Source organism: Cygnus atratus, chromosome 1 (assembly GCF_013377495.2).
Source record: "Cygnus atratus isolate AKBS03 ecotype Queensland, Australia chromosome 1, CAtr_DNAZoo_HiC_assembly, whole genome shotgun sequence".
Lineage (NCBI taxonomy): Eukaryota > Metazoa > Chordata > Aves > Anseriformes > Anatidae > Cygnus > Cygnus atratus.
Window position 1 is genome coordinate 55,401,496 of NC_066362.1, and position 25,644 is coordinate 55,427,139.

Sequence of the window (25,644 nt, forward strand, 5' to 3'; positions counted from 1 at the left end):
TACTAGCCCTTTCCCTAACTCGGAGAGAAATGCCTCTCAGAGGAGCACTGCCCATGTATGCATCCACCCTACAGCCTACATAATCTGGAGTCCAGAGAGCTCATCTGAAGAATAACCAAGGATCACCAAAGGGTTTGAATGCTGCCAGACATGCAGGGTGTTTGGGGATTCCTGATGTGTTTTTCTCACTGTATCTAATGGTCCTTATTGCAGGATCCTGCCTTCCAGCTCCATGAAGTGTACCAGTTTGGTGCAGCAATCACAAAGTACGTGTCTGGGAGCAGCAATGCCCTGAACCTTCCCCTCTGGTCCCAAGCTTTCATAGTTTTAAAAGACTGATGCTTTTCTCAGTGATATGAAGTGTTTGGAGGCAGAATTAGGATTGTTACTCCACCCTTCATTGGTTGGGGGTTAGCTAACAATATGCTGACTTCATAAAAGCAGTGAAGGATGTTAAAATATAACTAGCAGTAATCAAGTGATAATTATTTTCCACCAGCAATAATTAACCATTTGGAATTCAGATATTGCTAGGCACACGCTCAAGTCTTTCAACTAAGGAGAATGGCCAAATGGCAGCTTGTAGAAATCTCCCTGTAGGTTTTTTTCCTTGTGTATCAGTACCAAGAGGCTCCTGCCTGAGCACACGCTACTTGACTGCAGCTGAACATGAACAGCACAGCCCTGCAGGAACACCCTGTTCTGTTGCTGCTTCCAGCACTGATGACAAACATGTCTCCAGGTACATAATAAGTGCTGTCTTCTGAAACTGTGGCAAATCCTAATCCAGAAAACATGGAGCTGAACAAAAATCTACTGATAGTGTTTGGCATACTGAAAGCAGGCAGTTCAGGGCACAGTTAGCTAATACATACACGACATAACGTGGGCTGAATCAGCATACAGATTCACAGGTCTCTTTCTAATGTCTGGGCAGACAGACTGCAGAATTATGGTAAGGCTTGAAGCAAATGCCCTTTGCTACCCATCAAAGGCTAATGAAGAGACTAGATCAGAAGGGAAACAGACTGTCAGGTCTTGCACCAATACACCCTGCCACAAACCATGTTTTTGCCTTCTGCAGTGAAGAGCCGTAAGGTCATTTTGCACATTTTCTACAAATTAAAATGCTTATAAGCAAGTAAATAATACAAAACAGATTGAATTGTATAATGGACTCAAATGAGTGACAGCCAGTTGATGACAAATGAACACATACGTGTGCAATCCCCCTTCATCTTCCTCTCTGCTTTGCCAAATGATACAGCACAGCCAGCGGCAAACGCTTTCTGATGGGTGGTACATTGAAAGCTGCAGAAATAACTGAGATAGCTTTCAAGGAGACGGCTCAGCTTCTAGAACCGATCAATACCTAAAGTCTCTGAGTACTGAACAGACTAATTTAGCCAGAACCTTGGCTAGGAACACCAACAAGTGGCACTCCATGATGACTTTGAGTATCCAAACACGCATATTTAAAGCCAGCTTTGAAATCTCCAAATAGCATGTCAGATACGGGTAGGCAAGAACTGGGCTGAAATGAGCACAAAATGCAGCTGGAAGTCTCCCTTCTGCTCATTCTTCTCCTCTCAGCTGTTTTTTGTTCCCGCTTGTTTACTTACCTGCCCACACTGAAATGATTCAAGTTGATAAATCAGCAGAAAATCAATAAAGAAGAAAAAATCAAAGTTAACAGGTTAACAAATGTCATTTGTTAAGTAAAAGACCTTGCTACAGGCAAGGCAATGAGTGGTTGGCCCTGCAGATGTTGGGGAAGAGGACTGGAGAGGGAAATATCCTTTCACTGTCTTTTTTATGCAGTGAGAAATTAGTTGCTCACTTCTAAATAGTCTCACTGAACTCAGCACTTTGCAATGTAGGTAGTCTGTATTTAAGTGACTTTGCCAGGTCTTATCATTGGGTGGCAGCTCTGAGCCAATGTTTTATCTGGCATACAAGAATTCAGAAAAAAAAAATAGGTTCTTCTCTGGTGTAGATATATCGTTCACTAAAATAGCTATTTAGTAGCTGTTTCAGTCATCTATAAACAGGTAATGCATTTGAAATATAGATAATCATATGTGGTGGTTTTACCCAGTGGCAGCTGAGCTCCACCACAACTGCTCTCTCGCTCCCCCTCCTCAAAGGGAAAGGGGGAGAAAATATGATGAAAACACCTCAAGGGTTGAGGTAAGGACAGGGAGATCACTCAGCAGCTATTGTCACAGGCAAAACAGACTCTGCATAAGGAGATTAATGTAATTTATTACCTATTAGTAACAAGCTAGAGCAGTGAGAACTAGAAGCAAACCAAAAACACCTTCCCCCCAGTCCACCCTCTTCTACGTCTTCCCCCTGAGCAGCACAGGGGAACGGGGAATGGGGGCTGCGGTCAGTCCCTGACGCTTCGCCTCCGCAGCTCCTTCACGGTCCCTCTCTGCCCCTGCTCCCCATGGGGTCCCTCCCAGGGGATGCCGTCCTTCCCCAACTGAGCCTGCGGGGGCTGCCCACAGGCAGCAGCTCTTCATGCACTGCTCCCACACGGCTCCGTACCACGGGGTCCATCCATCCCCCAGGAGCAAACTGCTCCAGCACGGGTCCCCCACGGGCGGCAGCTTCCCCCAGACCCCCTGCTCCTGCGTGGGCTCCTCTCCACGGGCTGCAGCTCCGGCCCGGGGCCTGCTCCTGCGGGGGCTCTCCATGGGCCGCAGCCTCCTCCAGGCCACATCCACCTGCTCCACCGGGGGCTCCTCCATGGGCTGCAGCGTGGAGATCTGCTCCTTGTGGGACCCATGGGCTGCAGGGGGACAGCCTGCTCCACCAGGGGCCTCTCCACAGGCCGCAGGGGAACTGCTGCTGAGTGCCAGGAGCACCTCCTGCCCTCCTTCTGCACTCACCTTGGGGCCTGCAGGGCTGGTTCTCACTCTACACTATGCTATGGTTCTCACTATACATCATACTATAGCAATTTGATACAGACGAGACCAATTGCATCTAAGTTTCTAAAACCCTCTCCTATCTTTTAGTTTTTCCTGCAGTGAAGGATATTTCCTAGATTAGGTTTATGCATCCCTGTAATTGAGAAACAGATTATTCTGCAGGATATCACTGTTAAAAAAGATTTCCTGTTCTCCAGCCAACCTTTTTTTCTTTTCATTTAGCCCTCTGACTTCTGCCTATTCTGTGCTATCCTGAATGATTCCAATCTCTGATATCTCCACTGCAAGCGATTTTGAAAAAGAAATGGTAACTGTAAGAACAGGAGATAGTGCAAAAACTCTTATCAAAGTCTTCATCCTGCTATTAAATTCATTCCTTTATGCAGTAAAGCTTGCACTACAATAAAAGTTAAATTCAGAGCTACATCTATCCTGAGGTAAGCCCAAAATTCCTAAAAGAATGGAGTACTTATTGCTGATCCCGCTTATAATGGGATAAAAGGGAAATCCAGAGCTGTTTGAAGTGACTTGAGATCACAACAAAGAGGGTGCAAGTGCAGTGACTTCAGTGGATTTAAGTCTTTTGCACTGAGACTGAAATGCAATTGTGTTTGAAAGGTATTTAAAACACTAGTATCCAGTAGGAGAGAATGTTTTTTTTGAGCATTAGGAATTGCCTGTGTTGTTGATACTGGTAGAACAAAAAAGCTATGAAGTAAGAAATTTAAAAGAAAAAAAAAGAAAGAAAAAAAGAAAAAAAAAAGTAGTTTTCTCAGGGTTGTCTTTGGGGTTTGTTTGCAGTTGGCTCCTTTCTGAGTATTTGAAATGCTGAGGTGGCAGTGTGGGGACTGCAGACAGAACCAAGGTTTCTTGGGCTAAAGCTGCTAAAAGCAGTGACCCAGCATCAGAGGTGGAAACACTGCACTTGGGAACAGTGACGAGAGGCTTAGGAGCAACATTTTCCAATGCTTTCTTACACATCAACAATGGACTCTCGAATCCATGTAAAATGTGGGAGTGGGCTACATCACCATGACTTTTTCAGGTTATATAGCTAGCTTTAGTAAATAGGCCTCCCAGTGCTTATTTTGAGTTGCCATTTTATCCCTTTTAATAACATTCCTTTTCTTTTAAACACTTGAGTTCATTGCTCTTGAGCAGGAAAACTGATTATCCATGCTTATTATGTGCCCAAGCAAAATCACTTTCTTTTCCTATATCCTGAGATGCTTGAGCTGAAATTGATTACCTATTTTTAGAAAGGAGCCCTAGCTAAATCTGGCTTCTTGCCCTGCCAATCATATCTATCAGTGGAATGTGAAGCAAGCCTATATAAATGCAGGTACATGAGAATTATGGCCTGCCCCTTTTACCAAAAGCAGTAATGTAACTAAGAAAGGGGTAGGCTCACCTGGGATCTTTCACCATGTTGGACTAGAAGCTGCAGAGGAGAAGTAGCATTTGTGGAAAGAAAATGGGATTACAACAATATAATTTTTGAAAACTTTGTCTTAGTTGTCAGAGACCCCTGCAACTCCAGCAGGCTTTTCTGAATCTCAAAGCTGGCTGGTTTCATTTCTATAACACCTTCAGTTTTCTGGAGATCTGGATGACCTCAGTATTCTGTACATTTTATTCCTTGCCGCTGATGGATCCTCCACCATGTATAAACTATCTGATACTTATAATGAATTTCCAACACATTTACTTAGGGATCTTTCTGACTCATATGCACCTTCTCATTGGATTTTAGGCAGGGAACAAGGTAGCAGTTTTCCACAGTGGAGGAAAACTGTCATGGTAGTGTGGGGAACAACATAACTATGTTGTTCTCCAACACAAGTTCTTCAGAAAAATTGATTCCTTTTCAAGAAATAAGTAAGGACATTTTTTGTGGGTTCTGAAGGTCCATGGAGACCTGAAGAGACAACAAGGCAGTCCCCAAATGCATCCAGGTGTGATTCAGGAAAAAAAGAATGGGGCTTGACCTGAAACTGGGACCGTGACACCAGATTTCCCAGGAGCAAACTCATGGGGTGGCAAGTGGCAGATGTGTGGAGTCACTGGCTGATGGCAGTAAGAGGCTGTCTGTGGTGATACACTCTGAGGGTCACTGCTGAAGGGACATGGCACAGCCAAGAGCCTTTGGAGATTTCTGCTCTTCTGGTTTCACATTCATGCCTTGCCCACCGGCTGGGGGGAGTGGTGAGACTTCTTTCTCATCGTTGAGATGCTGCATAATTTCCTTCTGATCTAGAAGCAGGAAAGGCTGCTGAGGACCTCCTCCTCTTGCCTCCGTGGTGCCTGGGAACAGACTCATGCCCCTGAAGGGACACTGATTTCTCTTGGTTTCCCACTGGGTCCACTTGAAGAGTTTGATGCATTTCAGGCTGGGAGGACATCCCTGGGCTGTACAAGTATGGACCATTGAAAGCGAAGCAAGTGATTGCAGTCTGGGAAGCAGTACTTGCATCAGCAGCACTCTTGCACGGAAGCCTGGCCAACAGGCCAGACAGTGCTGCACTCTTATTCAGTGGGCAGACAAGGGCAGCTGATGAAACCGAGGTTTTATGTGGCACTTCAGAAGTCTGACAGATTTGCGGATCCAGTGTACCATGGGAAACGTTCTCTGTCACAGGCTTAGCTCCATGGAACTCTGGTGAACTGTTCTTAATCATCCTGTTTTGGTGAAAAGCACAGGATTTAGCTGCTACTGACAGCTGTCTAATTGACAGCTCTCTAAGGTGATCTCTGCATACAAACAGGAGCTGCTGTAAGGGGGCGCACTGTATTCCAGGAAGCTAGTAGGAATCTTTGGCCACATCTCTTATATCTTCCTCAGAAGATGCAAGCCTCAGCCTTTCCTGTGCCACAGCAAGACACCAACTGTCTACTGCCAACTCCAGCTCAATTACAAGTCATGCAAGCAGCATTTACCTTTTGAGAAAGGCTGTGTTTTTACTGTAAGTAAAACAGAGCCAGGGACCATTCTTTGGCCCTCAGGTTAAATGATGTAGCCTGGCTGCATCCACACTGTACTGCCCTGGTTGCCTTCCAGGTCTCCCCCAGTGTCCCTGCAGTCTAAAACACAGCTAAGTTTGTTTGTTTGTTTTGTGTTTTGTGTGTTTTTTGTTGTTTGTTTGTTTTTTTCATTTCAATGTACACAATGTAATGTGAGTGCTGTGTTACAGCTGTATTCATAGTATGAAACTGCAGGGCCTGGGTGCAAAACTTGCTAGAATACTGTTGAGGGACACTGAACCTGATACAGCCATTTCTGTGTCGCCTACTGGGAATGATTACTGCCCTGTGCTATCACAAACTGTGCCAGGATGTTGCCTTGGAGAGCACTAGTTGGCACAGGCCAAACCATGGCCAGGAGAGTGCTGACAACAAAGCAGCATGAGCAGTTACAAGACAGAGCTTGATAGTACATCTTGGCCCTGATTTATTTAGCAGTATAGACTCAGGCAGTGTGACTGCTAGCATCAGCATTTATGCAGCTCTAGACCTCTCAGTGATATTTTACAGTTACTTCTTCAAAATAAGGGGCCTCTGGCTCAAGGATCTTACAAGCACTGAATGGGAAGTTAGATTAAAGGAGAAGGCAAGGTAAGATTTCAAAGAAGTAACAAACATAAGCCATCTTCCCCTAACATGACTTAGAAAAGTATTTATTGGAAAAAGCTGACCCTCTCTTCTAGGAAGCAGATAGTCACAAAACCTAAGAGTCTGTTTAATTTTTGTCAGCTTCCCCCCAGTTGCTGTGAAACCTAGGATAATTTCTTGAACAGAGCACTATGGTCACTTCTCCATCTTTGAAGACCTGACACAAATTTGTATGGACAATTTGGAGCTATTTCTGATCAGCCTCACACAGGCCAGGACCACTGTAAACAGCTTTTTGTTTACCCTCCACTTTCAAAGTCAGACTTTGCTTCAAGGACCAGCAAGTACGTCATTTCTAGAGAATGAAGAGGTAAGAGAATACGCATGTCTGCACGTGATGGAGGTTATGCTCAGGTGGGCTGGGAGGAATTCAGCCAAGTAGTAATCCACCCCAGTAGTCAATGCCTTTTATTGAAATCTATTTCCAAAGGAAATGCATAGAAAGAAATAGAGCAGGTTTCTATCCTCAGACATCCATCCAGGGAAGTCAAAGTCTGCAGATGCAGCAATTCATTGCAATTTCTGTAGATGTTCGGAAGATGTATGCAGACTTGCAAAATATATAGGTGAAAATTCTTTGTCCTCCCTTTCTCAGTGAGTGAATCTATGCACAGTCTGCTCTTCCCCAAGATTAGTAAGGAACCTTTCAAGAAAGGAGTCAGGAGTGGGCTGCTTACTTACCCATCCAGCACTTGAAGGCAGTTAATCTCCTCCACCCCCTCAGAAGTGTTCTGCCCACTGAAGCCCACCTGGCTGGCTGGCAGTTGGCTGACAGCTTCCTGGGGAAAGAAAAAAGAACATGAAAATGTTAACACTTCTGAGGAAATAGAGATCACTCTAAGGCTGGGAAGAGACAGGCGCCATGGGCACAAGCATGCTAGCAGCACATCTGCGATGGACATTTATGATAAGAATGAGCTTCCAGGCACTTACCCCATATAATTAGTTTTAATAGTTTATCAACCCGTACTTCAAAAGTAGCCTTTTCAAACTTTTGTCCAAATGACCTTGGTGTTCTCATTTTAAGGGCTGTGCCATTTCCCCACCTAAACAGAGCAGTAACATTGCTACAGGCCATCTGTAATGGATTGACACAGGCTTAAAAGCTGCCAGTCTGAATGTATTCCTGGCACCTTCGTACCTCCTCAATCCATTTTAACATTTTCTATCAGCTTTTCCCTCCTTCGTTCTTGCTCCAATCTGCAGATCCTCTTCACATTTCAACTTTCATTCTCTAGTCAAAACAAGCTGAGATCTGTTTTTCTCTGATCTTCAAGTCACAAAAGATGGTAATGCAGAAGCAATCCCACTGCTGTGGTTACAAAATATGTTCTGTCCTCCAGAAGACTGTTCCTTAACTTCCATGTTGTCTAATCCTGAGCTGTCTTTATGTAGCATAGGAATCAGGGGCTGCTGCATCTACAGGTTCAGAATAACCACAAAGCTACTGTTTTATGCAGTGCCTACTCTGAATCAGCACCAGATGAGGACACTCTGGGCAGTATTTCACCCGTAGGACTAAAATGACAGTCCTCTGCTGGCTGGCCAGAGAAACAGAATTGCTGGGATGTTTACAAAATTTAAGATAAGGTAATTCACTACAGGGATGGAAACTCTTAAAACCATGAGACAAAGAGCAGACAGCACTTGTGGATGGAAAGCTGGGTATGAAATACGTAACAAAGCTACTGTGATGCCCTTTAGCATGCGGGATGACCTTGTACCAGTGTTGATTATTGTGTGGGCAGGAAAAGAATTTGATTAAGTCTGCCAATAGTCAAATCAATCAAAAGGAACTTTAGAATGATAAATGATCTGCAAGGGCGATTTATCAGGGCCTGCAAAACATGCAGCTAAGCATCATGTGAAGAAGTCTGGCCTACCACACTTCCCCTGTATCAGCTGCTGACTGGATGCATGCCTGAGATACACTGCTTGATGGCTGAATAAGGGGCTGAGAATGACTGGGTGCCAAATAAAGAGTTAGCTGAAGGCCATGACAGCCCACCATGTGGTCTCAAAAGCAATGCCAAGACCAAGCATTCCACTGAAGGGGAAACTATAAAGTGGGACAGAAGGACTTGCAAGGTAGGGGGTGAGGCTTATAGAGATGATAGGGGTAAAAACTAAAAATGTTGTGATTGGAGAGGTAAACGAGAAGTTAATCTTTGTAAAGACCACTCTTCCCTGGAGATCTGCATCACTGACTTACACTGCATGGAGTCAGAGATGAGGTGGAAGTCAATTAGCTTAAGTAGAAGATAATACAAATCGGCAAAAATAGCACGAGCTCTGTCTGTAGAACGGAGATTAGCAGCATTGCCTTGAGGAGACAGAGACATTACAGATGTGAGATCAAATACAAATCCAGTGGTTTCAGGGGAGACTCACAGATAGATAAGGCTGTGGAATTATGATAGTGGGAAACTGCAACATGCAAGAGTCAGCTCCAGGAAGGAACCCAGTCACTATTTTAGTAAAACTTGAAGTGTGTTTCATGCCATGCCTCTTTTGGTGATATCCACCTACTGGGATATCACTTGTTTGGATCACAAGATTTGCATAGGCTTCTCAGATGAAATCAAGAGATGGGTGAGGGAGAGAGATGGAGGAAAATTAAGCCATTTCTTTTAAAAGTGCCTCCAAAGATAACACTGTGTAAACTGCACACTTCTCTTTGCCCTGTCCTTTCCCACATGGAGGAAAATGTCCATGTCCATGTCCAGGAAAAGTACAATGTGGGAGGAAATACATCTCTCACAGTATGAAGTCAACCTCCAGCAACTGCAGGAGAGTGTAGAGGGAGGTAATCATGCAGTGACTATAGAAGAGGGGCAGGCAACACTGAAAAGAGTCAGGAGACAACCTAACTAGTAACAGAGAAAGGCCAAGTTAATTTAGAGACAACAGATTTCATGTATGAGGAATATGGGAGGCATTTTGGAGGCAGGTGATGACATGCCTTACCAGATGCATCAGAGGGGAGAGATGGTTTTACTTTTCAACTCTCACACCTTGGCTACCAAAGTTGGAAAATAGGCACAAGATCAAAGGCTGTAGTGAAGGCTTTCATGAGGCTCACCCAGACCCTGTACTCCTCCTGAACAGGATAGCAGCCTGTTCAGTGACAGCCCAGACCCCGGTCTGGAAGCTCCCCATCAGTAAGTCATCCCACTACATCCCTCCCTTCTTTTTTCTTACCTTAGAATAACTCCATGTTGTACTTGCAGGGACACCCTGCAAGGTACAGGTCCCTCTTGCCCCCAGGTAGCTCTGGATCAGCAGACTCTTCCCAGGATTTGGAATCTTTTCCTCCCACAATTTATTCTGCCTGTAACAACAACGACAACACAGAGTTTTCAAGATTTGCCTCTCAGCGTGGCTGCAAGGGGAAGGAACTGTGCGCCGTACAGCATGCTGCTCTGCTCAGCAGGGCACCGCCAAGGCCCTGTGTATTGGGTTTGCATGGCAAGGTTTTGGCAGTGGGGGGCTGCAGGGCTGGCCTCTGTGAGCAGAGCCCAGCAGCTACCCCTTGTTAGATAAGGGCCAGTTTCAGAAGGCTCCAAAGGGACTCACCAATGGCCAGAGCCAAGCCAATAAGCAACGTTGTCTGTACCTCTGTTAGAGCAGATTTAAGAAAGGGAACAAAAACTGCTGTGCAACAGCAACTGGGAGAGTGAGGAGTGAGAACTAGCCCTGCAGCCACCAAGGTCAGAGAGGAAGGAGGGCAGGAGGCGCTCCAGGCAGGGAACAGAAGTTCCCCTGCGGCCTGTGGAGAGGCCCCTGGTGGAGCAGGCTGTCCCCCTGCAGCCCATGGGAACCACAAGGAGCAGATCTCCACGCTGCAGCCCATGGAGGAGCCCCCGGTGGAGCAGGTGGATGTGGCCTGGAGGAGGCTGCGGCCCATGGAGAGCCCCCGCAGGAGCAGGCCCCGGGCCGGAGCTGCAGCCCGTGGAGAGGAGCCCACGCAGGAGCAGGGGGTCTGGGGGGAGCTGCCGCCCGTGGGGGACCCGTGCTGGAGCAGTTTGCTCCTGGGGGATGGACCCCGTGGTACGGAGCCGTGTGGGAGCAGTGCATGAAGAGCTGCTGCCTGTGGGCAGCCCCCACAGGCTCAGTTTGGGAAGGACGGCATCCCCTGGGAGGGACCCCATGGGGAGCAGGGGCAGAGAGGGACCGTGAAGGAGCTGCGGAGGCGAAGCGTCAGGGACTGACTGCAGCCCCCATTCCCCGTTCCCCTGCAGCGCTCGGGGGGAGGAGATGGAAAAGGGTGAATTGGGGGGAAGGTGGTTTTAGTTATTATTTGTTTTTAGTTTCTCACTGCTCTTGCTTGTTAGCAATAGGTAATAAATTTCATTAATCTCGTTGTGCTGAGTCTGTTTTGCTCGTGACGACAATTGTTGAGTGATCTTCCTGTCCTTATCTCAACCCTTGAGGTGTTTTCATCATGTTTTCTCACCCTTACACTTTGAGGAGGGGGAGTGAGAGAGTGGTTGTGGTGGAGCTCAGCTGCTCAGCTGGGTAAAACCACCACACTCTGGCAGGCCACCACCCAACTCTCACCTGCACACAAACACTCACCAGGCTGCCCATTGCACACCAAGGCTCATCTCTCACAGACCACTTGCACAAGCAGTGCCTCACAACCTTATTCCACTCCCATGGCCAACACACTGCTAAATCTTCTCCTCATGGTGAAAACCTACCTGAGGAAATACTTATAGCTGAAATAACCAACTATTAGCAAAGTGATGGTGAGAGCTGTCAGCATCACTGGTAGAAGCACTGGTGACAGAACTGAAAGAGAAAAAAGAGAAATAGGGAGGCATCAACAGAGGGGCTGCTTCCCATAACAGGTTTTGCGTTTTGGACACTCTCCATGCAAGCACATCAGAGAAATGCAAGTGGCACAGCACAGGATGTGAACATGAGGCCTTCTAACTGCTGGGATCCCCTACCAAGTGGGAGAAACCAAATGTGGCCTGAATATCTTACTTACATCTTTCCCTCAGTATTTTCTTTTCTGCTTCAACAGCTTTCCTCTCCAACAGAGCTCAGTCTGCTAGAGTTACTGAGTACATGCATAAACACCCCTACCTCTGGCTGATCCACAAGTTTATCTGACTTCACACTGGCCCCCTTTTCATCCTCATAGTATTTAAGATTCAGTATACCTTGTGCCAGAGATACACAGATCATGTATGCACACGTGTGTGCATGTTTACACATTCCTGTGTGCCCAGGAAGATTAAAACCAAGTGACCCACCACAAATTTCTTCTAAATCTTGAAGCCAAAACTATTATCAGACATTTTGAAAATGAAAGAACTTTTTATTTCTAAGCCAGCCTTTGAAAACTCCTCTGTCATCAGCTTTCTCACACACTCCCAGGTCCTGATCCTAGCACTGACCTAATGAAGCTTTGCTTTCCATGTTCCCATGGTTTTGAGAACAGAAGACCAGACACAGCCAACAAGAGGACTAAGAGGAAACCTGGCTTCGTTGTGCCTATGAATACTTTGTCCTGCACTTCATCCCCACCTGATAGGACTCTTTTCCTAAGCATCAGATTGCTTTTCCTGCCACTCCCTTACAATCTTGCACAGGAGGGAATACAAACTGAAATGTACCACTGTCAGTTTTCCAGGTGAACTCCTCACTCCATTCGCTCCAAAGCCCCTCACTACCATGCAGCTTTGCACGCATTTTTATGGTGTAAGTTGTGGATGGCTCCAGCTCCCGCAGTAGGAAGTAAGGCTCATCATTGATAATCATTTTGGTAACCTGAGGAATACAAAGAAGAAAACATGGAAGAAGCAATAACTTTCCCATCCATACTGCTCACAGGATGCCCCCGGTCCCATGTGTTACATTACCTACCTTTTCCATTTGGCTGGTTTTCCAGTACAGCACTTCATAACACCGTTTTCTAAGTGTATGCTTTATCCATCTCAGCTCATAATCTCCATCTTTATTCATTGTCACTGTTACATTTGTTGGGGGTAGCACCTTGACTGGAAGAAACAGTTCTGATATCAGGCATCACCTTCCTGAATACTCCTTTCCTTCCTATGGATCTTTTTCCTTTTCCTACACTAGGTTGTTCAGTAATGTCTAAAATTCAAAAGATGCAGGTGTGCTTCAACTAGTACCTCACAGAATGGCTTTTCCCTGACATTATCTTGCTAAGCAAGCATAACAACCAGCTTCACTGAGCTCTTGAGAAAGCTACTCTTTTTCATACCTGCTATCCTCAGCCAAATGTAACAACCCTGCAACATAATTGAAGTATTAACACTATTTTAGATATCTTAAAAATATACTAACAAGTACAAGAAAGGATTTATGAACTGGGGACAGTCCTGGAGGAGCGCACAAAGATGTTCAGAAGGGGCTGGATCACATGTCGTATGAGGAGAGGCAGAGGGAACTGGGCTTGTTTAGCCTAATAAAGGAAACACACTAAGGAATATCCGCTTATTTTCAACTAACTAATAGGAAGTTGTAGAGAAGATGGCGCCAGGCTCCTCTCAGAGGTACCTAGTGAAAGGACTGGAGACAATGGATACAAGTTGCAACTCAAGATAAGAGGGGGGAAAATATTACCATGAGAGTGGTCAAACACTGATACAGGGACCCAGAGAGGGGGTGAAATCCCTGTCCGTAGAGGTATTCAAAACTTAACTGAACAAGGCTGTAAGCAACCCCGTCTAAATAATCTGCTTTGAGCATGTGCCTGGGCTAAATGTTCTCCATTCTGTGGATGACTGATTTATGAGTCTGTGAAAAAAGCTCTGCAAAAGCCATATATAATCTGTGTCCCAGGAACTTCTTTAAGGTATCACCATCTCTCTACACAGACTGCAGCCATCTCCTGGATCATTTTAGTCTGACTTCTGTACAGATGCTGACTTCTTCAGTACCTGTGGCGTCAGAGATCTAACACCTGTGAGGAAGGACACACTGCATGGCTTTTAAGTATCTGGGTGGGTTTTTCTGTTGTTTTGTTTTATTTCAGCAGTAGTTGCTTGACAGTTTCCTCCAGACTCCACATTAATTTATTTTTTTACAAAAACTTTGTCAGTATGCATGCTTGCTGCCTCTATTTCTAGGCATGTGCTTGGTCATATTGTACCATCATGGTCTTTCAAAAAGAAGCCATGGGCATGAGATCATCAATGGAAGGATCAGTAAAACTGCTCTAGGGAAACAATGAGAGTGTCTTTTAACACTGAAAGCATTAGAAAGGTTACACTGTATGAGTGAAACACCTAAGAGGCAAGACTGGTGGGTGCTAAATAGTCCTGCGCCATGAGGCCTAAGTGCTTCTGAGAGACTTTTCAACCTGGCAACAAATACGGTCTTCACAGTGTGGATGTGATTTGCTTGAGAACTTGTTGGCCATGAGCAGTGAAGGCATAGTCACTTCAACACCAGTTGTTACAAATTTCCAAGATCTGGAGTTTAAAAACTGATTTGTTCATCTTTTGATATTCATCTGTTGCTTCTGAAAAGTTGCTGAAGTATGGTGTTATGGTCACTGTCTTTGTTCAACATCTATATAACCTATTCCAGCATGTAAATTCCACTAATTCTCTAGATGTTTTTTCAGTTCTTATGCATATTCTTGGTAAGTTTCTTACAATGTGATCATTTCCAAGGGCACATATGTGGACTTAAGTGCATGATGTTTTCTGTTTTAAATTTCTACTCTTGTTGCACTATAGAAAGTGTGCAGGCACACTTTCAGAGCACTACTCAGACTCCCTCAACTTCTTTGAGATACAGAAGCTTCCTCTGTGTTTTTTGTTTGTTTCTTTTTATTATAGAACTTCATAAATGATCAGCTTTCCGTGCTATGCTTCTCTGTAAGCGTAACTGACTGAATAGGCTATTACAGGTAATATTACTATTACAGGTTACGCTAACTTTGCTTTGAAAACTCCAAGATGGCACCATGTAAATCCATGAAATTATCTGAATATCAAAAACAAACAAAACATACAAAAAAACCAAACACCAACAACAACACAAGAACAACAAAACTACTTACACTGATTTTATGGAGAGCTTACAGAAGTTACTTCTGTAATAATCTGGAAATCCTAATGTAACATCTCAACTTGTAGCTGACTTTTCTATTACAGATTGTAACCAATGTTTCATTTCATAACATCAACTTTCTATGCCTTTTCTTTTGGTATACAATTAAATGAAAACATCTAAATTGCTTTTTCTGTATGCGAAACAAAAAACACATCTGCACAAACTGTGACCTCATTTACCTAAATTAGAAAAGAAGTACTAAAACCCAATGGAACCAAGTGTTGTCAGAAAAAGAGTCACGTTCTTATGAAGAACATAAAGTCTACGAACGATCCTTTGGATGATGCTCCCTCAGTGCAGAAAAGCAGTGAAATGATATTTCAAAAGTCCATACTCATCCACCATGTTCCCAGAGACTTTCAGCTCTCTTGGAGCTACTAACTGGTATCTTCAAACAATGCAGGAGCTCTCCCCAGTTCTGGTCTGTAAAGAACAGCACCGGTACCTCCAGACGCATGCAGGCAGAGACGATCCACCTGGCACAGCTCACTCAGCAGAGCAGTCCTACCTCATCCAGTGCTCCAGGGGACACTGCACCCCAAGAGCTCCACCAGCTTCTTGCAAAATCACACAGTGACACACTTCCAAAAAACACCTCTCACTACAGCTCCCTGTCACCTGGGACAATGGCAAAGGACAATGACATTCTGATTGCAGGGAACTCAGTGTGGTGACGATTGCTCAGAGAAGAGCTCTAGGATTTCTGCACAGCAGTTTCCACTACTGCCACCATCCTGAGAGCAGCAAGTGACACTGAGAAACTGCACACCTGCAAGCCACCTTGTCCAGACCCTCTCTTCACCAGCTCAGCTTTTCTCCTTCCCACCCACTTTTCCTCACCACCACTTGCCCACACAGCCACCCCTCCCAGAAAACTCCCAGCAGAAGCGAGACACAACACAGCAGCTCACTGTTCTTGTAGGCTTCAATCAGTTTCTCCTCCGTCTTGGTCCGGACAGACACGTGGTACCGGCTCTGACTGCTGATGTTGCTTACAGGGATCGCACAGCTCTGCACCACATAGGGGATGTGGGGCAAGGCCTTCTCGTACACGGGAGAGCACTCCTCTTCCCTGGGGGGAGAAAGGAGGCTGTGCTGAGATCAGCGGGAATGGGACAGAGCAGAAGCTCAGTGGGAGAGGCATGGGCACTCTGCCATTGGCAGATCACATACGCGGATGCTGGAGTGGCCCTGAGGAACAAGCCAAAGATGACAGAGGTGGTGATCAGCTTCTTCACTTCCCAGCTGCACGTCAGAAGATTTGCACCATTGAAGAGGCAGCGAAGGTTCCTGGGCTGAATGCGTTCCTGGCCTACACAGAAGATCAGAGCAAGCTAAGTGACAGGGAAAGTGCAGTGAAAGCCTTTGTCTGGGTCTGCGTGAACAAGGTCTGTCCAATGGGATGGAAATGCCAAACACTCTGAAAGAGGCAAGATGGAGTATCCCATTTCTGGGGCTTCCCGAGAGAAAGCAATGACTAGAAAGGGCCACCCCATCATGCTCTGCCAGAATCGTGCCAAACCACATCCCCCAGCCCTGGCTTCTCAGCCAGCTGTCCCACCCTTGCACAGCCCCACTCTGACCCACACTACCTTCGGGGGTCTCCCAGGACACATCCATGCTCCACTTGCTGAACGGCCCAGAGAAGCCTCTGGCCTGCTCCGCTCTGGCTCGCACACGGGCAACATATTGGCTCCCTGGCACGAGGTGGCTGAGGTGGCAACGTGTGGTGTTGGAGAGCAAGCGCGATGCAGCCTTCTGTTAGCAGGGAGGACAAATGGGGAACAGAGAAGAGGTGGAGAGAAGGCACGGAAGGAGCAAGGAGGTGCCTGTCAGGACGCACCTCCAAGCAATCCCATGCACGTGATGGTGACGCACATGCTGACACATAGCGCTCCTCGCTCCCATTGCACAGGGCTTCTGCCTGCATGCTGCCATCATGACATTGGAAGGGCAAGGCACAGGCATGGCCAGCTCCAACCCAGCCCAGCAGATGGACCAGCTCCTGCAGCTTGCAGAGCCTTGGCTGGCTCCAGCACCAGCTACACAAGGGTCACAGCACTGCCCAGCTCAGAACTGTGTGGGAATCTGCCCAAGACACTTGTCGTGGTTTCAGATGTATTTTACCTTTCTCCCACATGAGCCCTCCCATGGACTACGCACGAAACGCGTTTTAATTTCATTTGGGAGGGGTTCAGGGTAAAATAAATTCCAACTCAAAGCCCAAGTGCAGTGGTTTTTTCAGTGGAGTATAGATTTTTGCATTGAAGTCAGGACAAATGGTATTTCATCGGGAAGGTCACTTGCAAACAGAAACGGGGCCCCTTCCACCTGACCTGAAACAGCATTTGTTATTTTTCCTAGTGCCTGAGCATGGAAATGCCACTCATTTGCACAGCTTTTTCCACAAGCCCTCAACCACCCCGAAGGGTGCCGCCCAAGTCAGGACAGCCCAGCTCTTCCACTCTTACCTCCCAGGACTCCCACTCCCGCTTGTAAGTGACTTCATACTCCAGTGCATTGCCCAGCCCTTGGCTTCCTTCAGCTGCTGTCCAGGTCAGCAAGAAGTCTCCTGAACTCTCTCTGACTGAGAGGTTTTGCGGCGGGAGGGGCTGAACTGGAAGGTGAAGGTGCAACACGTGAGATAGTGAGCGCAGGAACATGAAGAGGGGACGAAAACACCTAGCTGACCTTCTCTGAATGATAGGATCTGGACATTTAACAATTTTCTTTCAGCTCTGCAAATAATCCATTACTAGTTTTCAGCACAAAAGGCAAACTGTACTAGACCTGGGTAGTATATTCCTGAACAGAATAGGAAAGTAGGGAAAGCAGTGTTCCTGCACAGCTCCATAACAGCTTTTTGTGGGAGGATACTTTAGAGACCATTGTGCTAAAACTGAAGGCTTTTTTGATATCTCCCCCCTGCCCTGATTAAGACATTGGTAAACTGGAAGGTCTAGTACCATTTTTCTATTGTGGTCAGGAGCAGCCATTTCTGTCTATCCAAAATGCACTGAAGTTGAAGGTGGTAGAATGGCCTTACAGCCATTTAACTTCACTCTCACTCAGGTTTCAGGTTAAGGGCTGACTGACCTAAGTACCTTTTCATCACCAAGTACAACTCCTGGATCCACACAGGACCACAAAAGCCAGACCATCTGTCTGAGAGCATTGTCCAAATGCTTCTTGAAGTCTAGAAGGCTCAGTGCCATGTCCACAGCCCTGAGGAGCCTGTCCCAGTGCCCAACCACCCTCTGGGTGAAGAACCTTTTCCTAACACCCAGCCTGACCCTCCCCTATCTCAGCCCCATGCAGTTCCCTCATGTCCTGTCGCTGTCCCCAGAGAGCAGAGCTCAGCGCCTGCCCCTCCGCTCCCCTCGTGAGGGAGCTGCAGGCCTCCATGAGGCCTCCCCTCAGCCTGCTCTGCTCTGGGCTGAGCAAACCAAGGGACCTCAGCTACTCCTCATACATCTTGCCCTCTAGACACTTTCACCATCTTCGTAGCCCTCCTTTGGATGCTCTCTAATAGTTTTATGTCCTTCTTTCATTGTGGCACCCAAAACTGCACACACTGCTCAAGGTGAGGCCCCACCAGCACAGAGCAGAGCGGGACAGTCACTTCCCTCAACCAGCTAGCCATGCCATGCTTGATGCACCCCAGGGTACAGCTGGCCCTTTTGGCTGCCAGGGCATACTGCTGACTCATATTCAACTTACCATTGACCAAAACCCCCAAAATCTCTTTTTGCAGGGCTGCTCTCCAGTCTGTCATCCCCTAGTCTGTACATACAGCCAGGGTCACCCCTTCCCAGGTGCAGAATCCAGTACTTACTCTAGTTAAACTTCATGCAGTTGGTGATTGCTCAGCCTTCTAGTTTGACTAAGGCCTCTCCACAAGGCCTCTCTACCTTCACGGGAGTCAACAGCTCCTCCTAATTTAGTATCATCTGCAAACTTAGTAGGCATTTGAGTCCTGTGTCCATATCGCTTATTAAAACACTGAAGAGAAGTGGTGCCAAAATGGAACCCTGGGGAACCCCACTAGTGACTGGTCACCAGCTTTATGTAACCCCATTTACAACTGTTTGAGCCTTACCCATTAGCTGATTATTCACCCATACATAGTATTATGTTCTTGTATCTTTTTAGGATTGGATATTCAAAATATAAATGACATCTTCATCTGACAAAACTTTTAAATACTCAGGAACAGAGACAAGACCTAGAGGCTCATGCTTACCATTCTGAAACAAGTAGACATTTAGCTCTGCCTGCAGGTTCAGGTCAGGTTTAAACTTGTACCTTTCTATATTACTTGCTCTCAGATGGCTTTGACACACCCAGTGCATTGTGAAGTTCTGGCACTTAGTGTGGTTTTCACCTTTGTCGAATGTGCAGGTCATTTCTTTGTTCCTGGTTACACAGAATAAAAGGCATGAGTATTTGAATAGGATGCTGACAGATGGTCTAAGTTATGGCTTTCTTCTCTAATATCAAGCACATCTAGTTTGTTCTCCCTTCCCTTCCTAAGGGGAAGATGCATTCACAATAACTGTCTTGGGTTGGTAGCTGTCTGAGCCCTGAGCACATCCTTTCCCTCCAGGGATTTGGTTCTGTATGGTCAAGACCAGCTTTGATGCTGTCTAAGTTGGAATTGGCCTGACTGAGGGCTTCCTCATTTTCACTCAGAAGCTGCTTTTAAGCTCCTCAGGCCCCTGCTTGAGTTATGACACAGTCATATCTGTGCCTGGTGATATATGCTGCTGACTGTGAGCTTGGCTCCTGGCTGTGGACTTCCTTGGGGATATGGATGGATGGCTGATCCCGGTCACTCTCAGTGTTCTTACTTACACTAGAGAAATCAAAGAAAGTAAGGCAAAGACATGCAGCTAGCAGTTGGAACACAATATTTGAGAGGCCTTTGGGACTTCAGTCATCCTACAAAAAGAAAAAAGAAAAAAAAAAAAAAGATTTCCAGGCAGAGTTCTGGAGTCCATTGTGTCACAGGAACACTTCTGTGGTTTGTAGATTTCAATGCATAGAAAATTGCTCAAATATTCAATGTGATTCAATACTCTACAGACTGTAAGGGAACTTTGTCCATTGACTTCATCAGATTTTGGGTCAATTCATGAATAAATGTTTCTCAAAGCTCTTTCTCAAAAATAAAACCAAGACAATTTATTCCCATTCCCATTTCACATGTTTTCTTAGCACCCTCCAATCTATCTGCTGTTGACCCTCCATCCCTGCTTCTGCTGTCTATTCTTTTTCTTTTTCCCCTTTATCTTCCTCTTTCTCTGGCCCTTCCTCTCCCTTGTAATCTCATGTTCGATGGTTCTTTCTTTTCTTGAAAGGAAGCAGAAGCAGTAAAAAGATAGTGACATACGTAACCCAGTATCTCTGAGAGGAAACCCAGTGAAACAAACGCATACAACTTCTGTTTTTCTCACAGCTTGTTTTGCAGAAATTATTTCAAAGTAACTATTTCTTACCAACATAAGGAAGGCGAAGGAGCCTTCTATGAATACTAACTAGGCGTTATCACCATTGCATCTAGCGTTACCTTCTCCACTCAGGTGCAATAATTAACGTCTTGCCATATTTTGCACCTGTGATCTCACAGCAAAAGCAGGGGAGACTGATTGAAAAGATAATGAAAACAACTCGATTACCATGCTTTGCTTCCTTCCTGTTCTTCCTTATCCTGTACAGATCCAACTTTCTCCCCAGCCTGGACATAACACTGGTGTCTGCATGCTGGATACTATGCTGGCTGCAAGCTCAGGCCATCACCCTATTGCCCCGCTCCATCTCTTAGGTTCAGCAGCCAAGCCCCTTTGAACTCTTCACAGAACACCAGCCAGTCACTTACTTTTCATGGCTGTGGTTAAAGTTCAGAGTCACATTCAGGAATTGATGAGCCTCTGAGCATTCCATCCATGTGCAAGTTGTAAGAGAGTTGTAGTCAGGATAGCAGTGTAGAGTCTGCATTGGGATGCTCTCTGAAAAGAGAAAACAGATGAGGCATAAAGCAGGTAGTAGAAAATGGTAAAATGAACACAAATTCTGCTACTGTGCTTCAGAAGGCAGAGAAAAGAAGTGAGGAGCAGGGCTGTGAGGTCTCCTGAAAATATTCCCTATGTAGTTCAGCTCACACTGCACAGATTTCACAAATAAAATTTAGTCCTTCATGGGACAGCCTGAATGCAAGAAGTCTCCAACAGCAGCTGCTGCTCTTAGAGTAGGGCTGACTCTCATTACATTGCCATATATCTGAATTTTATTGTGAGTCTTAGGACTGAGAAAGCCTCAACTTTTTGACTCTGCCTGTTGTCTGCAAATCAAAATGGTTACGCAATAAAAATAAGAATTTGGTCTACAAGCTCTGAAGAAAAGCTGGAGTTTTTTTGTAACTGGTACAATTAATTTGCAAGATGTATTGAAATATTCTAATTCAAAAGATAAGTACAAAGTCTTAAGCTGTATGTTTTTAAGCCTCACTGGGCTTTGTGCCTTCAAAGCAAAAGGCCTTCATAACACTGACTAAAACATGAAAAACATCCTTCCTTTTCTGTTCTCCATCTGCCAGGCAGGGATCACAGCCACTCTGATACAGTGAGATGATCTAAGACTTCAGGTTTTACCTCTGTTTCTTTTCCTGAACTGCAGAGGCCTGATGCTCCATGAAATACCAAAACAGACAGGAAGGTGACCAAGCAAGTGTGATTATAACACAGAAAGCTTAAAAGAACAGCTCCCACTGTAAGAAGCCTGCCTTCTCCTATGAATGATCCTTTGATATTCCCAGTAGAAGGAAATGAGAGTACCAAGACTAACTGGGCAGTGCTGAATGGAGATTCATTTAGCTGAGCGCTCACTTCAGCATCATTGCCCTACGACCAGCAAAATTCTTAGTTCTTGGTAAATCTCAGCATGACTTTTCAATAAACAAGGGTCTAAGGTGGATGGAAGGACTAGCCAGTGTAATATTGCCTTGTGTAAATCTTAAAGACAGAAAGAATCTGAGAGATGTTTAGAAAAACAGCTTCAAATACTACACAGATTTTTTAGAAAGCTGAACAAATGATCTTACCAATTCACTGCCCTTCTAACAATCGAGAGATGTCTCAGTAGAAAGGCATAAAGTGCAAGATATGAGAGTTTTATCATTTAATAATGATAAAATTATTTATCATTATTGATTAATTATTGCCTCCTCAAGCAGGACATTCAGTTTTGCCTTTGTGGATTGCTGTCAGGGTGAAGACTTTCACGTGCCCAACTAGCAAGCCCACTTGTCTTAGGAAGAGTTATGCCTCTAGGAAGTTGTGTGCAAAAGCGAAAGATACCCTCTCCAGTTAGCCACAGTGACATTCAAGTCATAGAAAGGAGAAAGCTTCCTGACAAGGAAAACATTCTTCAGAAATCTAGTGGGTGAAAAATATGCATCCCTCTATCAGTAAACAAACAGACCTTGTAGGTGAATTTGCAGAGAACCTGCTTTCCCTTTCTGTTTTGTGAAAAAGCTCTATGCAAGGAGGAGCTTTGTTGAGGAATTTCTAGCAGGCCTGGGGCAGCTGGTGCCTATTCTTGCAAGAAAGGCCTGTGGCCAAGCCAAGCCCACTTTCACATCCAAATTGTGGAACATGATGAAAATAAAAGGTTGTTTCAGTCTTCATGGAGACAAAGCTTAGAGAGCCCATGGTATATATTTAGTACTGCGAATCACATGTAAGGCAAGACAGCATAATTCTCCCAAGTACCAGATATGTGTCTCTCTGTGGAAAGATAGGTGTGCAACAGGTATGTTTTTCAAGACCTTTTATTTAATACAATCTCAGGACTTCTAACACTTGGAGTAATGAATAATTTCTTCACTTCACAGGTGTGCTGTGGGACAGCCTCTGCTCTGCCAGCTGTGCTACCAACAGGCTCTCAGTTCCCTGTCCCTAAGGGTGCAGCCAGCCCTCACTGTAACTCTAAACAAAAGGAGAGTATCACCTGGAGGCAGGACACGTCAACAGACATAACAAAGAGCCATTGGGGAAATATCACAGGTTGGAAAAGAATTTTTCTGGTATAAACAAATAAGGTATCTAATAATGGGATAGGCAAAGTCACAGTTCATGAAGGTAATAGTCAGGCCTAGTCAGATGTGAAACTTCATGACTATTCAATTTAAATAATACTAATAGACTTTGAACATTGTTTGGCCCATGAAATTTGGGGTCTTGCCTAAATACCATTCACAACCTTGCTATTGATATACAGCTGGAGTACTTGGTATAGCCTTGGTAACCACATGTGTACACTCATAAAGTCTCCTTCTCTTTCTGTCACCAACATGAAAGTAGAAAATAAAGGGAGGGTGGAGAAATGTCAGACTAAAAGAAAAAGAACAATAATAGAAAAGAAAGAAGGGGGGGGGGGGGGGGGGGGAGGGAAGATTCTGAAACTCACCTCGCATTGTTTCAGCTCCCCAGACCAAACATGGAGCCAGAAGAAGACTGATGAACTCTGACATCTTCACACCTTTGCACACAAGCGTGATCCTGTGTCAAGCAACAGCTCCCTGCATCACTGGCTGTTCTTCCTCAAATACATACTTAACAGCTACTGTAGTTCCTTCTTTGTCATCTGTTATAGCTGGAAGCAAAACTCATTAGCTGGAAAAGTCTTGGGCCTTCTCTTGGCCACAAACTACCTCTTCATCAACACTGAAGTGATCTTTCAGAGTAGCTTGATATGGAGATAATTTATTAAGGAGAAAAGTTTCCACCTCTTCACCAGAGAAAAGGACAAAGCTTGCTGTTTGGAACTAATGACAAGATTTTCAACCTCCTTCCTTCACCTCAAAAGAAACAATCCCTGTGTTATGAGAAGGAATTAATTATCCATGTTGATTCACCCTTCCAATCTATTCAAAGTACACCCTCTGTTCCACTGAATAATTAAGGTATCATAAAGGAAATACTTTCTTATCTTTCTTATTACTCCCACTAACAACAATATAGTTTTGGTGAACTGAGAGATCCAGTCCCTCTATTTCTTCACTTTACAACTTGATTCACAGAGCTTTTAATCCTTTGTTTGTTTGAGGGGAGAGGGTTCATTGCCAATTCCTTCTCCACAGTAATACACTTGCCTTACCTGAATACTGAGTAGTCTTCAAAGCAGGTACTTCAGAGAAAGTGGATATCTGGCTTTCTCATTTATCACTCACAGGAAGTTGGTGCAAATGCAACTGCCAGTGGGACACCCACAGTCTTAGCCCTTCAAATAAGCCTGTGCTCTGTTTTTCTCACAGTTGTGCTGTTACAATCTTTATCATTAGAGGCACACGTGTGACTTACTATCTGTAACCTTCCCATTTATAGTATTGGTTCAACAACTAGGCGCCTGAACAGACATCATGCAGTTAAGAGGAAGAGGGAAGGAAGTACTTTTCATTGTTACATTTTGCTTAAACTTTCCAAGAAATGAGACCAATTTTTCAGCAAATAAGATATGATGATCTCTTCAACAGATTCTGAACTTTGCTGTTTGTTCTGTCTTCTGCTGAGCTGTACTTGAAAGCTCTCCTTTAAATCACCATTCTTGAGGAAAGGCAAGGAAAATTCATTGCCATCAAATCAAACAGTAATTAAATAAAATATTAGTTTACATTGTGAATATAGTCTTAACGATGCATTGCTGCTGCTAAGCCTGACCTGCATAAAGCTTTCTCCATCCAAATAGTAGCACAAGAAGTGTGAATTCTGTTTAAATGAAAACCACAGTTAAGGAATTAAAATTCAAGCCACGCTCTGCTTGCATACTGTAATTTAAGTGATAATATCATACTGCATTGGTAGAAGTGAAGAAAATACACTCATATGGAGACAATGTAGTTTAACATATATTTAGATCTTTTTAATCTTAGGAAGAAGAGTGGTAGCATCTAAAGAAGTGGGAGGAAGTGAAGTTATTTATTGCTTTCTCTAAGCTAGACTGTGCAGTCTCTGGGAAGGGAAAGTTTTTCACGTTACCTTTATCCATTGAAAATACCAGAGTTTGGGCAATTTTAGATTATGTACTCAGCAGCATATACACTTTCTTGTGAATCAGTGGCAGCTAAAAGCACATTAAAATACAAAAATAAAAAAAGAGGTAGGGAAAAACACAAAACAACAACAACAAAAAAAAAACACACAAAACAAAACAAAACAGAGTAAGCCAAAGAGAAGCAGAAACTACTGGGCAGTAATTTTCAGGATATGCTGCAAAAGTGAACATTGCACACAGTCTATACACATGAACTTGAGACTGGAGATGTTTAGCTTTGCAGTCCCACATGTACTCTCCTTCCATTTATGGTCTTTTTACAGATGAAAAAGAGTTGTAAGCTTATCCCTTCATGTTTTTTTCTTAGTGGGTAGAAGAATTAACCCACTTATGTGCAGAAACCTCAGTGGAGAAAAATAAGGATTGGTAGTGAATGCCCATGGACTGTGTCTCTTATTGCTCTAGTCATTCGTAAGTAATTGCTTTTTCTTATTTTCATGCTTTTTATTCACACCGTGTGTGATTCCAAGCAATACTTTATTATTCCTCTCACTTAATTTACTCCAAATTAGATTTTGGCTTTCCGAGGCATGAAGGATCTCCCTGTCAGAAGGATGCTTATCATGGCTTCTGCAATGCTTGGTGAAGTTGAGATTGAAAGAAAAGATTTTAATTAATTCTTTCAGAAAACCCAAGATCATGAACTGATAAGACACCAAAAGGACATTTGCTAGTCAGTTAAAATCTTTTAACTCAAAATAAGGTATACCTTGACTGATTGGATGGCCAAGTCAAGGCCTTTCAGCTCCAAGTAAGGACATGGGAAAGAAGCCAGATCATCCTTTAGACCCTGCATGGGTCTTGTCATATCTCTGTAGGTCCT

General features: G+C 44.6%; 1 protein-coding gene across 1 annotated transcript; it reads right to left on the reverse strand.

The window, feature by feature from the left end:
* Nucleotides 1–4,806: 4,806 nt before the first annotated feature.
* Nucleotides 4,807–19,117, reverse strand: LOC118250637 (cytokine receptor common subunit beta-like). Its single transcript, XM_050709467.1, is given in 15 exon segments — nucleotides 4,807–4,830; nucleotides 4,832–4,915; nucleotides 4,917–4,974; nucleotides 4,976–5,245; nucleotides 5,247–5,435; nucleotides 7,290–7,387; nucleotides 9,810–9,939; nucleotides 11,312–11,402; nucleotides 12,236–12,389; nucleotides 12,486–12,619; nucleotides 15,623–15,783; nucleotides 15,885–16,018; nucleotides 16,299–16,469; nucleotides 17,183–17,328; nucleotides 18,955–19,117. Coding segments are annotated over 15 exon segments (2,007 nt in total).
* Between the last annotated feature and the right edge of the window lie 6,527 nt (nucleotides 19,118–25,644).